Here is a 17,799-nt window from a genome sequence, read left to right as displayed (position 1 = left end):
TGAACCAATACAGTCTGGGTAAATTGCGCGCCCTGACTTACCCTGTCTCAAGACATATACACAATTTCTAACTTTATTAAGTGTTGTGTTAAATCCGGAAAATATAATATTATATTTCTTAATGAGTAGATTATGACAGAAATGTAATATACATTTATTATACCGGTATTTATAGGAAATAATGAAAATCCATAGCCGTTAGAACGCATCCGGTATGTGGGACTGCCCAGCGATGTTTGGTAACAGATACGGGAGTGTAAGTAGTTTCTCTCTTGCCGTAGCCCCATTTGACCTTGTCGGCTAATGGTCGGATGAGGACTGCAGAGGCCGCGGGCTACAAAACAAGGGGTAGAGGCGTCAGTGAGGTGAGCGTTGCACGTGCCAGCTGCGCGAGTGACGCAGTGCAGCAGGGTGCTGTGGCGGGCGTGTCGCGCTGTGTCGTGGCGTTGATGCGGGCGCGGTCGTTGGCTCGGCCAGAGCGTTGACCCGCGTCCCCAAACAGCAGCGCGGAAGCGTCACTCCCCGCGGACTCGGCCGACAGGCGGCTGCGCTGGCTGCTGGCTGCCAAATTTTTTCCCTCTGCCGGTGTCAGCACGCCGGCGCGGCTTCTTGTCGCAATAAAGCGCAGCGAGGCGTGAATATCACCCCGGAAATACCCCGCGTCTTCTGCGGTGAAACACTAAACGGAAGTTTTGCTGACGTATGCTGTTTTGCAACCGCGTGACAGTTACGCAGAAATGTTTACTTAGATATATGTCGGATGAATAAAGACTGCCGTGCATAAGACGGTCGTGGATCGAATTTCAGCAGAATCGCCACTCTAGATAGTGTGTCTAAAAAAGGGGCGCATATTCATATAGGACACAACTTCTCAAAACTATACTATCCAGTGACGTTCCAAAAGCCCGATTAACCTCCTTTTGCAGTGCGGACGTCCAGAAAGAGATCACTGACGTTCTCGAAGGCACTGACAGAGATATGGAGCCATGCCGATTCCAGTGCCTTCGCCAACTGCGATAGGTTCCTCGGTTGAGGACCCATGGCGCGAACAGGTCCCGTAGGTTCTCGATTGGGTTTAAATCCGGAGTGTTTGGCGCCCTGGGGAGTACGGTAAACTTATATTGGTACTCTTCGAACCACTGACGTACACAGCGAGCTAGGGACGCGTTGCGTTGTCCTGCTGGTAGATGCCAACATGCCAGTGAAAAAGCAAACTGCATTATTCAGACCATAATGTCCCCTCCTCCAGCCTAGAACCATTCGACGATTGTTGCAGGGCCGTACAAGTCAAGGGCCTTCTGCTCGATGGAGAACGAAACGTGATTCATCTGAAAAGAATACTGAGTGGACGTCCGGGTGCGGCATTGGCCAGCAAATTCCAGCCCTCGTCGCCGATGAATAGCAGTTAGCATGGCAACGCGAAACTCGTTCCCCCGATCTGTGGAGACCATTCACAGCATCGCTCGCTGAACGGTGGTTGAGGACACACTGTTGGTAGTCCCTTGATTATCTAGGCAGTCAGCTGCTCAAGCTCAACAGTTTCACATCTGTTCGTCCGTAAACATCTCCCATTTTGTCATGCATGGTATACTTTAACTGCTGTTAGACATTTCGGAAATGGTTCCTCCCTAGGTTGGAAAGGCAATGATTGTGTCCCCATCGCATCATTTCCTCATTTGCAACGACGACTCCACTGTGTTCCCCCCCCCCCCCCCCCCCCGGACATGCTTTACACGCTTTATATATTCCTCACTGCTAGTGCTACCGTTCGTGAGTCATTCTTGCACGCTGACATCAAAAAATGATTCAAGTGGCTCTGAGCACTATGGGACTTAACATCTGAGGTCATCAGTCCCCTAGGACCTAGAACTACTTAAACCTAACCAACCTAAGGACATCACACACGTCCGTGCCCGAGGCAGGATTCGAACCTGCGGCCGTAGCGGTCGCGCGGTTCCAGACTGAAGCGCCTAGAACCGCTCGGCCACACCGGCCGGCGCTGACATCGGTATAAGCGGTGATCACATTAATGTAAATGGAAATTTAGAAGAAAAGTTCCGGTAATCAGACAGGATGTTAAAAAATATTTCATATTTTAAGAGGTAGCAGTGTAAAACAAAACAAGCAAAAAATATCCAGCACGCGTGGGCTTTAAAGTTCATTTCTTTAAGACTCATGAGCTCTTATTCTTCTTTGCTACTGTCAGAAACATTTCTTCTTCTGCAAATTCTTTGCTAATTACGAGCTACCTACAGAATGCAGTAAACAAATGAGAACACATTCCTCTGTAATTGTTATTGCCCCAAGACGGTTCCATTCCAGCAACGTTAGGAGATGTGTGGTTCACGCATGGTGGGCAACGGACTGGTTGGGGAAGTCTAGTACGTCGGCCAGCTCGTTCCCCAGATCTTTATTAAACCCTTGGATTTTTGCTCGTGGGACATTTGTAATCTTTGGTGAATGCAGGCCCCATTAACGATGTACAAACATTAGAGGAATACGTCATCAATGCTGGTCAGAGCTTCTGTGACCAATCCGGACTTTTAAAGAGTGTGCGTAATTTCCGAAGAAGTCGGAGAGAAGCATGCCTTACTTTGAGTGGATACCATTTTGATCATTACTTTAGCGATGTGGCACAAGTGTAGATCATATCTAGCAGAAAACACATTACATTAGCTCTTCTGTTTCACAGTAACAAAGAAATGGGTTCTCGTGTGTTTACTGCATTCTGTAAGTCGTACGTAATAGCAAAAAAAAAATGGTTCAAATGGTTCTGAGCACTATGGGACTCAACTGCTGAGGTCATTAGTCCCCTAGAACTTAGAACTAGTTAAACCTAACTAACCTAATGACATCACAAACATCCATGCCCGAGGCAGGACTCGAACCCGCGACCGTAGCGGTCTCGCGGTTCCAGGCTGCAGCGCCTTTAACCGCACGGCCACTTCGGCCGGCGTACGTAATAGCAAGGAGCTTGCAGTAGAAGATATTTCACGGCAGCTACAATGAACAAGGGTACTGAAGCTGAGTGTTCATTTTAGAAGCCATGTTCACTTGTTTTGTTTCATACAGCCGTCTTTTGAAATATGAAATACTTTTATTGGATCACTTTGTTGTACTTCTGTCTGCCTCTTGGTTTGTTAAGACCCCTTTTTCTCAGGAAGCGGAAGATATACTTAGTTGAAATTTATGTCGCATACGAAAGTCTACAGTTCCTTGACGATGTGAAAAATTTAAGCTTGTAAGTCAGTGCAATCGAAAGATCGGCCATTTATTTAACATATTTTGATAATCGCAAAATCACTCATGAAAACCTACAGATGTACTACCTATAAGCATAATTTAGTTGGTACGAAATCGTCAGCGGGCGAGTTCTACAGTCACTTGTTCGGTTTTATATTTTATTTATTTGTTAATATTCTGTTAAGTCCGGAAACCAGCAACGTTTGAGATTTGGCCCATTTTATTTGTGAAGAGAAAAGTGTAGTATTCAGTGACGCAGTTCAGTGTGATTGGTCTCACATTTGGCCCCGCAGTACAATTGGCAGCTGTTAGGGAAATCTCAGTGTTTCAAAAGACGTCGGAAGGCTTGACTTAACACGCACGTTCTAACAGAATGAGCAAGGTATACGCTGGAAGATATGTGCAAATGGCCTGCTATGCATTTGCTTTGCGGACATGCAAGCCGGCCGCGGTTTCTGGTTTACAGTTTCCGCTTCACCAGTGTGCACTCATGCCGACTTCTGCGAACTTAATCCGAACACTGAGGCACACGCGAGAGGGGATGTCCGCTTTCATGCCGAATGCGAACCAGGGCGCGAACACACTGTGTTTTATTTTCGATGGTGAAAGCTGGCTCCAAGCCTTGGTGTGAACCAGATCTACTTAGCCAACCGCTCACGATAGCGTTTGCGCAAAATTTCCAACACATCACCGTGGTTGCATATATGGTCTTGCGTACCAACCACTTTAGTCCGCGGAATTGTAGTAAGAAATACTGACGAAAGACCTTTTTTTTTTCTTTGCGTCGTCTGTTTTTTATCATTGACATGTCTTACACTCTACCTCTTTCTAAGCTAGGGAGCTTCGATTGCAGGGCCCCTAAAAATAAATGTCGTGTGACTACGGCCTCTCGTCGGGTAGACCGTTCGTCGGGTGCAAAGTCTTTCGATTTGACGCCACTTCGGCGACTTGCTCGTCGATGGGGATGAAATGATGATGATTAGGACAACACAACACCCACTCCCTGAGCGGAGGAAATCTCAGACCCAGTCGGGAATCGAACCCGGGCCCTTAGGATTAACTTTCTGTGGCGCTGACCACTCAGATACCGGGAGCGGAGAGGGTCCCTAATTGGGCCTAAGAAAGAGAAGAGACTCGCACACTTTTGCTGTCTCAGACAGTTCTGAAACATGTAGCTGCAGGGGAATAACAGTCGACAGGACTGAGCGGCTATCGATCTTGTATCTTCCGGCAACACGGGAGAAAGATAAAAGATAAAACTTCTGAAAAAAAAAACGTTCTTGCAAGTTAAGACTTCATTAGGTTCTATAGCGGGTCTGGATGCGAATGCAAAACCTTACATTTTACGTACAGGGCTCATACGGAATTATCCGGGGATGACTAACGACATTGCATCGCAGCCTCACTCCTTCCAGGGGCTCTCTACAACTTTCCAAACGCCACGAATTCTCTCCTCTTTACCATGTTGGATTAGTACTCATAGCTTTTCCAAAGCAGGGCAGTTCTCCAGTTTTCCTCAGGAGTTCGATCCAGGCCTTGCCAGTGCTCTCTCGCTGAGGAAAACGTTGTTGACAGTCCCAGAATTCAAACCGGGAATTCCGCTTTGGTCTCAGATAGGCTTGGATGGCCACAGTCACAGGTCCGGACAAGAGTGTCTTATTTGTACCACGGTAACAACCAAACAACTGTTCGTGGCAGGAACTATCAGCAGAGCTCACTCTCCGCTACAGAGTAAAAGATTTGTCCTGTACACAGCATGGATTACCAGAGATGCGCAACCAGGTCTATGAGTTCGTCCACAGTGGACATTACATCTTTGCATAACGATAAAAAAAAAAGTAACCGACGCGACGCCTTGTCTACGGGCGGGGCAGGAACTGTTTGCGGAGAAAGTGGCCCAGACAATAATAGCTGAATATTTATACGGCGAGGAGGGCGCCTGCAAATCAGAACATTAGAATAGAAAAGAGGTGGGCAAGGATTGGACGTCACTCAGCTCGGCCATTTGCACACAAAGGGCAGCGGCGGGTGTGAACGGATTGGCCCCAAATTAAACGGTGCTCCAGTCGTGTTCCCCACTGTTATTATCGGGCGCGAGCGGAGGACATAATGAGCTAACGAGCCGGCAGAAACAAGAAACGCTTTCAAGCCTTTCCTGACACTAGCGACATGCAGACGCCAAAGGCGTTCTGCCAGTCTCTGATGAATTCCACAGCCGCGTTGGACTTAAATAATTAGGATTTGTGTGTTTGGCACGTAAATAATTCGGCGAAAGGCCTATTTAAGGAACTGCCCAGCAAACGATTGTCTGTTAAGACCTGAACAGCCATCCAATTCGCTCTCATTTGAAGGTACGTTGGTGGGGCAGAGAATGTCGAGCTTGCAGCTAGCTACAACTTAAAACTCTGCGGTGGATCGCCTCACGTTCACGTATTGGCCGAACCGATAACAGAATTACTCACGCAAAAAGTACGACCAGTTTCGTGTCTCAACCGGCAGTTTTAAAGTGCCGCGACACGTCCTGTGTACGGTGCTATGTGAGTAACATTCGCATTTTGGCGTGTGGAAAATCCAACGACTGCTCGAGATCATGAAAAAAAGTAAACAACTAACGATAAACTTTTTGCGTCGCTTTCCCGCAAGAAATTTCATAATGTACATTATAGCTATTTGTTGAAGAGTGTCACTGTGCTTAACAGACACCAGATGCCTATGGGAAGGAGTAGGAATGACACCGTTTGACTTCCCTAATTTGATGCTAATTCCCATGTTAGGATGAAAGGCATTTTGGGCTATAGTCATATTGCTGTGGTTGTAAGGACCTTTTTCCGCTTTTCTGCCTTTGCGACTTAAATTTGGGTCTTAAAACCGCCTTCCGTTAAAAAATCGTCGTGCTGTATTCAAACATGTTTCGACAACTGCTTGTCATCGTCAGTGGGTCTCGTTTAGTTCTTGAAGCTGCGTCAGCTTTAAAGAGGGGATTGTATTGGTTGATGTGCTTGTATGCTTTTTGTTTTGACGGATAAACGTCTTTGGTATGTTTCTTCGCGAATTATTATTACATGCCATGGTTTTCACACATTTTTTCAGTTAATTTTCAACTGGTATAGCGAATTTTCGTGTACAAAAACGAGCTGTGAATGTGGCGACATAGATTTCATAAGACCTGTAGCGTCAAGTGATGTTGAGATTCTTCTTTCCTCAACGAATATGGAGCATAAATTCTTTTAACTGCAGTCCTAGCAGCAGGGGACACATCAGTAAAACACCATTTCTCAGTCCTTGCGACTCCTCCGGGGTAGTAAAAGTGAGAAACTCCCCGTGAAATAGATGGATAGTTCAGTTCTTGGAACGTTTGAGGATGGCGCCAGAAATAAGAACGGTTCAGGCTCGTTTGAGTCACCAATCTGATGAATGATGAGGTAGGCTCGGAGGTCGTTTAGCGGCAGACTGCCTCGTTTTGCTAGGAAGTGACTAAGGCTGCAGTTACAACGCGCATGCGCAGAATGAGATGGAAAAAGGAGAACGTATGTACATTGCGTTGAACCAGGTGCTGACAAATGTCAACGCTACACCTCGGCGGCGACACGCCCTGCCGCCTTGAATCAGTTGCCTGGAAATGTAGCCAGGCCGGAAGAGATAGCGCGTGCTGAAGACAGCACAGCCGAGGCTTTGTCCCCAGGCCCACCGATGCGTCACCGACCGGACGGTGATTTCCGCGTGAGTGGCTACCGGTTACCACTGCGCCGACTCCGCCTGAGTCAGCGGTATCACCATCTGACCTCGCCTGTTGGCTGCGGCACTTCTGATGAAAGTGCCGTATTAGCTTCAGGACATGTCAGTGAAGAGGCTGGTATTAAGAAGATCATCTTTCGAGTCACATGAAGAAAGCCTTAAATCAGCTGGCTGACTCATTGTCTGGTGCACATGAATCCATCCGTTTCATGTTCCAGTGGCAACATGTGAAACTGATTTGAATAATTCTTCATAATTGAAATTTCCGCTACAGTTGTACAAAATTTTGATTACTGAAATCTTACACAACCTGGTTTCGGGGTCTCAACCCAATCTCCTTTAAGTTAAAAGGCAGCACATCTGTCGTGCATGGCTCATCAGAGATAGTATGGAAATTGGACATGTACACTTCGTACTGATTTTCGGTACACTTGAAGATGGGGCCGAGACTCCGAAACCGGGTCGTGTAAGACTTCAGGCAACACACATTTTGCCAAGTTGTAGCGGAAGTTTCAATAATGAACAATTTATATAACAGTTGTGGATGTCCCATTAACAGAAATTTATGATTTGGATAAATTTAGTTCCTCAGCTTAGTGTCACCAGCTATAAAGGTCAGGGGTTCGATCATCAATAAACAGTAGGATTTTTTTGGCTATCGCTCCTTTCATCTGTGACGATTTATTAATACGAAAAATTCAGAGTTTCACTACTGTTCGGAATCCACGTTAAACTATAGGTCCCACATAACTAGCTGGGTCGGAAGAAGGAAGGGTATACTACCACCAAAAGGACCTTGCCTTGTAAAGCTTTGTGGAGTTCAAACCAAGCTTCTGGTTGAAAACGGCTTTGCCAATTTTTTTTTTAGCCGTATGTATTGCAAGGCGCCCGAAGTATGGGTAAGTTCACAGTTCCCACCACGTTGCTTTAGTTGAAATGGAAGCTAATTTTTCAAAGTAATTCTTTATTCTTGTAGTATTTAAGTAGCGTGTAATTAAGCACTGTTAAATTGTTACCTACATACACTGAAGAGCCCTTCTTTTGAAAGTACAGCCGGTATAGTCGCACAATGACGGAGCTTTCGAGCGTCACGTTTTCCTCCCACCAAAATACAAGCAAATACAAGGATTTTCTTGATTGCTGACCGAAACTTACCCTGAAACCTTCCAGCTAAATAGAGTATTCTCCCCGCCCCCAACATTCGCGAGGTCACTACACTTCATATCGCTTGGCATAGTAACCCGTAGCAATATGATTGACGTTGCTGTGATAGCGGCGTCTCAGTGATGTACTCAACAAGTAGCAGTTTTTTCCTCTGTTGTCGTAGATGGTTCATAAGGAATAACTTGTGTCATATAAACATTACGAGCACCGCCACCCTCCGCTTCCTTGGTTAATTTTCTCATTCTGTTCGCAGCTTGCGAATTTGTTACCGTAGGTTTCATAAGATACTTGACTCCCATCTTTGTTTTATACCCGTTATTCCCAGAATTCGGAATGTCTTGTACCACCTCAGATACGCATAGTCCAAGGCGTTTCCTCACAAGGACGCTGGATAGGTCTCTCTGACACAGATGATTTCAGAATTTATATGTTTTTCATTCTTAATTACTGCTAATACTTAAAGTTGTGTAATATTTGTGATGATAAAATCTGTTTCTGATAAGATTTGAAATACTTATCTCTTTTGTCAATAATTCCATAGTATTTCACGGCATCACAAAAATTATTAATGTTACAACTTCCGCAAAAGATTAAAATAACGTAAGATTGTATTTGAAAACGGGGTGCAGAAAATCGAAATGGTTCCAATGGCTGTAAGCACTATGGGACTTAACATCTGAGGTCATCAGTCCCCTAGATTTAGAACTACTTAAACCTAACTAACCTAAGGACATCACACACATCCATGCCCGAGCCAGGATTCGAACCTGCGACCGTAGCAGGAGCGCGGTTCCGGACTGAAGCGCGTAGAACCGCTCGGTCACAGCGGCGGGCCAGAAAATCTCTCAAAACTTCTCGGTAACACCTAAGCGAAAATAGTTGTCCGTTTATTTTGAGTCTGCAAAGTTTCGTCTGTGTCAGAGAGCGGCCTACGGAGGGTCAACAAATGCCATGTGGATATCATTGTGTCTCTGTGTTCTTCATTACATTACTAATTTCCTAACCATGTAGATATATTATCTGACTGGGGGTGGAGAGATGCCGCTGAACGCAGTGAAAGGCAATAGAAAATCATAGAATTATCAGGCACAATATGCATGAAACGTCGTAGCAGAGTATTAGCGAGTGTCCCAAATCGCGGTGTTCCGGTACGGATATATACCGTGGCAGGGTGGAGACGTACTCGGACAACGAACAGGGAGAGTCCAGAACTGCTCCCCGCGTTGGGTTCAAATGATTCAAATGGCTCTGAGCACAATGGGACTTAACTGCTGAGGTCATCAGTCCCCTAGATCTTAAAACTACTTAAACCTAACTAAGCTAAGGACATCACACACATCCATGCCCGAGGCAGGATTCTAACCTGCGACCGTAGCGGTCGCGCGGCTCCAGACTGTAGCGCCTAGAATAGCTCGACCACTCCGGCCGGCCCCGCGTTGGGTTTTGCGCATCTAGCACAAGTGTTATCGGGTGACAACGGTGCGGCCTCGCGCGTGCAGATATCTCCATCCGGCCACAGTCGTACAGATGTGTGCTTTGCCCGTTGCGGCCATCTGGCGGTCGGAATATGGGTCACGCGCGACCCCACGCCTCGCTCTGCCACCGACCGGAAAGCTAATCTGGTCGCGGCATCCCACCACAGTCGAGCGCTGTACTTTTCCACGTCTGTTAGCTTTGTCTGCGCTGTCCGCAGTATTGATCTGTAGAAGAAGCAGGTTCTGACTTTCTGATACGGTCGTTCCCGAACCAGGGTCCCCTACCTCAACTTGACACATTGACGCATCTCCATCCATCCATGAAAGTTTGTAACATCGTCACAGAATTATCCTGTAGATGAAATCACCGAATCGCCCTGTAGATGACACGAATATCGCGCTAGACTAATGTGAAACCACGCAATCCAATGAACACGTAAAATTCTGACATTAAAAATTGGCTGGTTTGTCACGGGAAACAAACCGATGCTTTCCGTCGACTCTGCGCATCGCATGATATATGTGATCAGCAGTATTTGTTAGGACTGACACCAGCTACACACTCCAAAAACTAAATTGCAAATATTTGCCGAAACACCAGAGAAAATGTGCCTGTCAACTCATAGGAGAGACATCCCATGTACTGGGTGAGTGGCATAAACATAAAACATGATTTATTTAGAGGAGGAGTCAGGAGTTTTTCGGCAACTGATAGTATGTAGCGGGGCACGTAATTCTGTAGTCTTACCTCTTATCAACTGAGACATTGAAGGAAGAGCGTGTGTGTGTGTGTGTGTGTGTGTGTGTGTGTGTGTGTGTGTGTGTGTTCAACTATGTATAAACTTTGTAACTGCATTCGAAGCTGCTAAATAGGCGACTTGTATGATAAAAGCTTATTACTGTTATTATGTTATGTGACTCGACCTGTGTACACAGATAAGCATTAAGGAAGATACCTCGACATATTGGAAGCATGGGAGTTGTTATTTCGTACCCAATAAAATGTCATCTTTGGTACTGAGAGTATGCACAAACAATTTTCAGTTTTGGTTATCACTTGTGAAGCTTTTACATGTTGAGCTCTTGAACTCACATTGTTTCTGAATGAATGCGTATTTGAAGTCCCCTTCTCCAGAATATGAGTCCAATGCCATAGCCACAGTGCCATCCCTCTTGGACAGGGGATGTAAGTTTCTCTGTGCCTTTGCTAAAAATAAGTGTAGCAGATGTAGAGGAGTTTCTCACAAAGCCGTAGGAAATTCCTTCCTTCCTTCATTCTTACTCATCTGATGTTTCACCTATAGTGACCAGTAGATATTGATGACTTCAACAAGAAACAAAAACGATGTAGCTAGTCTATAACCATCAGGATACTTATTCACAAACTTACAGCATGTTACAAAATTGCCATAATGATGCAGAAGAGGTACTATTCTTTTTATAGTTCTTTAATTGTGGATGAAAATGGGGGTTTCCAGTTTGTTGGTTGCAGTGCTGTATTCCAGTTTTGACAGAGATAGGATACTTACTTCTAAAATTTCAGTGCTAAATACATTTTTATGAAAGTAATGATGCGTACAACCATTTTGTCAGTTAAACGAAGCTATAATTGTAGTGAACAAAAGTTTTGCAATTGTTTATATTTGCACTCCCTGCTGCAAACTTTGCTACTTCGCTCATTTCATCACTTTCTCCAACTATCACTTATATTGCATATTGTTTCTGTGTTGTCTAAGTACTTACTTAGAACATTTTTCCTCTTCCTGAACATACATATGATAATTAATGTCCCAGTAAGGCCTTTTATCTCTTTTGCTGTGGTTTTGGTATTTTCTGGCAAAAATGTGGAAGCAGACAGATAAGCACTAATGCTTGCAATAAGGCACAATGTACTAGCATCTTAAAGGTGTTAGTCTGCTTATCATTCAACTAGATTGGTTCACATTTTTGTTACTGAAATGCTAAAAGTGATGCAGAGTGGAATTTTTGCTACCTTGTCTGTGAGTAAGAACAAAGTGATAATCTGAAATGATTTATCATGTAATCTATGTAACATGTTTCCGCTATGTTTTCATGTCATCTTACACTTTCTCCTGTACTTTGCGAATTTTCATGACAGTTCTCTAGTTCATCTGACGACTTCAACACACTTTTACATGTGTCATTTCTCTTGTTTCAGATTTCATGAAGAGCAGAAAGAGGACAAGTGGCCCCACTGGCACCAAACCAAACAAGATAGCACAGGAGGGGCCATCCGTAAAACAAGCAAAGAAGACACACAGTTAAGAACATCACTATTCCAGTAACAATACTTTCTACGATCTCGTAAAGTTTATTACAATTAAAATGTACAATTATTTGCTGGTAACTTAGTTTATCATTTGAGCTACATGTGAGTATATTTGTGCAGTTGTTACTGCAGATGTATAGCATTGTAAATTATTTTTATTTTGTTTTAAATTTTTATTATTAGATGTTTTTGAATAAAGCAAGGGATGGTGCTGGATTAGAGTGCAAAACCACTCTTTGGCTGGTCTTATCATATTGAGAAGGAAGATGTGGTAAACTGACAATGCATGTAACACCTTTCATCTAAGAAAGTAATAATGTGTGCTCTTGCACTGTCACTCTTCCTCTTCCCCTATTTTATCTTTGTAGATAGAACAGATGCAGTGTAAATACAAGTGGTTACAGCTTAAATGTTTTTGAAGCCTTCTGTAACAATGAACAGTTGAATACTTCCTTAACATTTCAGCTCTTCCACTTTCTTTAGACAGAATCCCACTTATATGTTGGTGTCTTAAGTTTGCACTGCTGTGATGCTTCTGAAACAGTTGTTTCAGAAACTTCATTGGTATTGTCAAAACTTACGCATCAGTTGCAAACAACCATTTTCACATTATTATGATTTCAACGGTTCAGTTTCTTGTTGCTCAAGATAACTCTACTACGGTGCTTTTGGAATACTAATTCCAGAAACTTCATGGTTATGTTATTTTAGTTTTAGATTCTGAGAAAATTGGTGTATTAACATTTGAAATATTACAACTTCTTTGTCATTTCTTCATCTAGAAGACACTTAATTTTCTGTAACAGAACAGCTATCATTCATGAACTGTTCTCTGACAGAAAATGTGGGTAGGATGCAGAAAAAATAACTAAGTGGGCATTAGCCATACAATTTTTATTAAAGTGGACTTCTGTCACACAACATGAAACTGAATCGTTTATATCATGGATAACTTTGAAAATACACATTGCAATGACTGTCCATACACCAATGTTAAAACCACTTAGATATTATCTCACACTTCTTTTTTTTAAACCCAAGCAAGATTTCTGCGATGGGTCCAATACTGCAGTCATGTTTCACATCAATAGACGATTATAGTTGGGCAAGTTAAAGGCAAGTCTTGATCTCTTATAATCTTAGTTGCCATTGTTGAATATGCAGTAAATCTACCAAAGATAAAGCCCTGTTTGATTGACATCCCACCTATTATACCATGTCATATCTAGCACCACTCCCAGTTCTTTGATCTCCACATATTTTTACCCATAAGTATGTTTTTATGAATTTACAAACAGGTTTCTTTTGTGTGTTTATGCACTTTTGAAAATAGTAAAAGCTTATTAAGACACCAAGTAATGGGCCATTATAGAAGAAATGTGTACTAGGACCATTCATCTAGAGTGAAGAAAGTTGATATCTCAGGGGTAATTACCTTTTTAATATGAACAAAATTCAATTATTCATATTTTTTTTATGTCTTTATATGTGCTTACGGATTGTTGTGATATGTTATTCTGTAATGTGTAGGTTTTTCCAGAAGTGCACTCTGTGAGGTTTAGCTATAGATGATGTAATACCCTACACACTGTAGAAAAAAAGAACTAAAACAAAAAATTATGTGCAGTATTTTGTGGGATTAGAAACTGTGCCTTTGTTTCAGACAAAAATTTCAGTCAATAACTTCAACCAAACAGGCACACTGTTGCTCATTTTTTGTGAATGTATTCTCATAATTTGTTTTATTTATAAAGATGCATTCTATGAAGTAATTTATTAGACACTCATCAAAATTATTTTGGTGCATTTTAACGAATTTCCTTCTCAAGTCAGGTTATAATAAAGAATTTTTAAAGTTAATATATGAATGTTGTATGATTTGTGTGCTCTGTGTGTCTGAAAAGTATTAGCTAAATTAGGTTTGCATGGTTTCATTGTAGGTAACTATAACAGATTTAAGAATATTTTGTGTACAAAATTATCTATATTACTTCTGAGCTAGAAAACTGCCTGTTCTGAATTTGAGTAGCAATTGTAAAATATGTGTATTTGGCCCTCTTGTGACCATGAACAACTCTTTTGCATGATTGTGTATCACAAAGACAAGCATTGACACAGAAGAAGCTGATTTCCAATGTTGTTAATATTTTTGATACTATTACAGATTTCATAATGAATATTGTTAATATTATGTAAGAATGTGTTGGTTATGGCTGTCAAGTTTCCTCTTTAAAATTATTTTTTATTGACAATATTCAGTTTTAGTATACAAACTCATCACACAGTACTCAAATATTATTCATCAGAACTCTGAATTTATTCTCAAGTTGCGTAGTGGTGACAGGCGACCAACACATTCCGTATGATGTAAGTTACTACTCACAGTTATCATTAAACACTTTGTGGTTATTGAATTTGCAGTTGCTCTGTACAGACTTTGGACTGTTATGTAATTGGAGGTTGGTTGTATGACAGCTTATAATTCAAACAGGTTTTTGACAATACGCAATTTATGTAGATATCTCTGTGGGTAGAATAAGGGTCTGGACACAAGTGACATGTTGTGTATGATTTTATTACAGGAATGCTTTGCCTCTTCACATTATTTTTAAAAGTAATGTAATGTATGTTTTGTGTATAGTGTCCAAAGAAATTTTGAGTACAAAATGATTTCAGTTACACAATGTTAAAAATTTTCTTCAGACATTGTGGTAGTAGTATCAGAAGGTTTACTGTAGCAGAGGTATGACTGTGGCACTTCTGTTAATCAGGCCCACCATGCTGTAACAGTAGGCAGCTCTTATTCATCAATATTTGTTCATCATTACAGCTTGTATACACTTTTCTCATAGTAGGTAATTCATATTTGCAATATAATTGGTAGCATCATTCATGTGAGTCAAAGATTCTATGTTCTGCATAGCCATATGATCTCTAAAAGAGAACTGCTGCAGTGTCCTTCAGTTTTGTTTTGCCCTTATGAAAATACTAGGTGTTTTTTTTTTTGTTTTTGTTAACAGGTAGTGGTGTACCAGTAAACATGATCCATTATACATTTCCATATATCTATTTTAACACCTGTGATTTAAAAATATGATCTCAAACTCTTACTTGTATGTCACCCTATAATGAAAGTGTCATGTGGCACATATTAAAATTGTAAAAAGTAATGATAATTGTAAATGATTGTTGTAGAGTTGTGCAGACTAAGAAAAATATATATTGAGAGTCGAGCAAATAAATGGCTTCCCTTGTTGGCATTAAAACATTACATTGTATTATTACTGTACCTCTGGTTTATTCCCTGTTGATCATAAATCATCTTCCATAGAAGTTCAAATACATCTTGCTGTATATCTGTTTGTCCCTCAAAATCTAGTTTTAATTGGAGACAGCATATTCTTACTCCTACAGAAGAAAACATTTAACCACGAAAACGGTTGGTAGTCATCTGTGAACTCCCAGGTGTTTACCAGTTACACTGTGTATGAAGAGGTACTGATTTATTGTTTATAATAAGGAAACCACAAATGGTACGTAAACTGTAAAATTATCAAACAATCCAATCAGAATATATGATATTTACATTATATGGGAGCAATGCAGGCTTCAGTAAAACAATACCTTAAATGACAGAATTCCAGAGGAGAAAAATCAGCTTGCACAGGGACTGAACACACTGAAGAGTTTTAAGACATGGCGTGAAACTGCACAATTTGACAAGCAGGTCTTATGCTGTGTCCTGGTACAATGAAATAACATAATCTTATAACCAAATTGTTCACACCCATAAGCCACCTATACATGCTAGAAATGTGTGCCTTAAGTGCACTTATTGCATTTACATCAAATCAGATGAACAGTAAAAACAAGACAACATCAGTGTCAACTGCTTGGAATTTATATGAAGAATGTGTTACCAGGTACATTTTGTGCATTATTGCCATTTATCACCTGCCTGGCTGTTCACAGAAAAACACAAGTAACAACAAAAATACGATTGTCTGACACTGCTGTTTAACTTACTTAAGTAGTCTATTTTGTATGACAAAATCATTCAGCCTTAAGGTATATTGTGGGTTTTCATTTTTGGCGTCATATTCATTGTAGAAAGTGAAAGGTACTACATTGTGACTGTGAATGCCATATGATGAGTTTCAAATTGTGGTGAATATTAATTACTGTTTTGTTGTCACAAGTAGGTTTCAGGACACATCTTCATAAGGTGAATGTTTATGAATATACATTTATAATAGCTGCTCTAATAGAGCTTCAGTTACATATGACAGTGTTTAATGAAAATTATTGGAAATTAAGGCGTTTCACTTATATTCACAACAGGACATCACCTTGAGTGTTTGTTATGTATATTTGCTCTTTTAAACCTCTTTTAGGATAGTGCTATTTTTCAGTATTGTAGAGTGATATCCTACCAGTATTACTACTAATCTGTTTCAGTACAGAAGGCATACTTCTTGCATTTTCAGCCTTGTTAAGCCATTGGTTATTCAAGATATTTCTCCAGTGGAACGTCAGCAATCACTTGAATATGACATGTCAAGCTGATGAAATCAGTGACTAATACTGACTTAACACACTTGAAGAATTTGTTCTAGACATTTACTGGGAAATTTTGTTTATTGCCTATCAGTTTCAATACTTCTCACTGGCTCACAACATGAAACTAAATATGGTTATCTGCAGTAGTAATACACCATAGAAATAGTCATTGCTAATATCCCGATGAATTGGAAGATTGCATGATGAGTGCTGTCTTTGCCTCAGATACTGGTGATGTAGTACTAAGTTCAGATAGATGACGCCAAGGGGAAGATGTAGGCTGTGGCTTTGCGGAAGTATCAGGCTCATACATTGGATGACATAATGAAAATCAGCCCACACTAAGAATAACTTGACAGAGTTTTAAACGCAGTTTTATTCTCTATATTAGGTCATCCTGTGCTTCCTCACAGTAGCAGAGTCCATGAGAGATGATCGCTGCCATCTTTCAACTGTGAAGCAGATACAGCAACAGAGAAAAAAAAAACAGTTGTCTGAAGAGCAGTGAGAACACTGGTGTTACCATAGAGACATATACAAAATCACATTGCGTGAATAGTTGAGTTAGACACACCAAGCAGGTGTGCCAAGTCTGCTGCAACTGTTGCGGATCTCCTCTAGGCAAATTTACTGTAGGGTTTGTACATGTACAATGATGTCCTAGGAGAAACAGCTTGTGGTGATATTTCCCTAAAATTTAAAGGGAGTAGAATACTAGTACACACATAAAAATTAACTGAAAGAGAGTTGCTAATGAACAAATAGCAAAGTCACCATTTGTGTTAATATTTTAACAATTATGAAGTGTAATTTGACTTGAGATTATGTGACCTTTTATGTTGGTTTGAGATATTGTTAAGTTGTAGCTCTAATTGGGCAGAAATACTTCTGACATCCTCACAGTTATTCCAGTTAATACTACATTGTTTTCCAATATTCAGTGGTGTAATAAATATATTGAAACTTAATACACTTTAATTCTTGTTTTATCAACATCAAAATACCTTTATGTATAATTTATCGATTCATTACCTATGCATAGGATTGAACTGTACATTAATATTGTTCTTGTTGTTTATCTTTCTTATTTAACATCGCATATAACCAGATAATAATTGGTATATTAGAATCCATATCACTTTCAGTTAACATTGCATAATTATATTCTTCAAATTTATATAAAACAAAGTAGTTCTGACACATGAAAATTGAAACAGAGCTTATTATAAAAAGGAAAGAAGATTAGAGGTTAATGTCCCCTCAACAGTGTGGTCATTAGAGACAGCACAAGCTCATATCATGAAAGGATGGGGAAGGAAATTGCCGTGATCT

The 17,799-nt window shown here is 41.1% G+C and overlaps 1 protein-coding gene across 1 annotated transcript in view; it reads left to right on the top strand.

Moving 5' to 3' along the window:
- The window catches only part of LOC126198761 (cyclin-dependent kinase inhibitor 1C-like), a 51,662-nt gene extending 36,484 nt beyond the window's left edge, over window positions 1–15,178 (top strand). Inside the window, exon 2 of the mRNA XM_049935317.1 lies at window positions 11,797–15,178. Within this exon, the coding sequence (XP_049791274.1) occupies window positions 11,797–11,903 (107 nt within the window). The 3' untranslated portion in view covers window positions 11,904–15,178. The remainder of the gene's footprint in view (window positions 1–11,796) is intronic.
- Window positions 15,179–17,799: the final 2,621 nt, after the last annotated feature.

Source organism: Schistocerca nitens, chromosome 8 (genome assembly GCF_023898315.1).
Source record: "Schistocerca nitens isolate TAMUIC-IGC-003100 chromosome 8, iqSchNite1.1, whole genome shotgun sequence".
NCBI lineage: Eukaryota > Metazoa > Arthropoda > Insecta > Orthoptera > Acrididae > Schistocerca > Schistocerca nitens.
The sequence above is the reverse complement of the archived record's forward strand: the minus strand, read 5'-3'. Positions and strand labels throughout refer to the sequence as shown.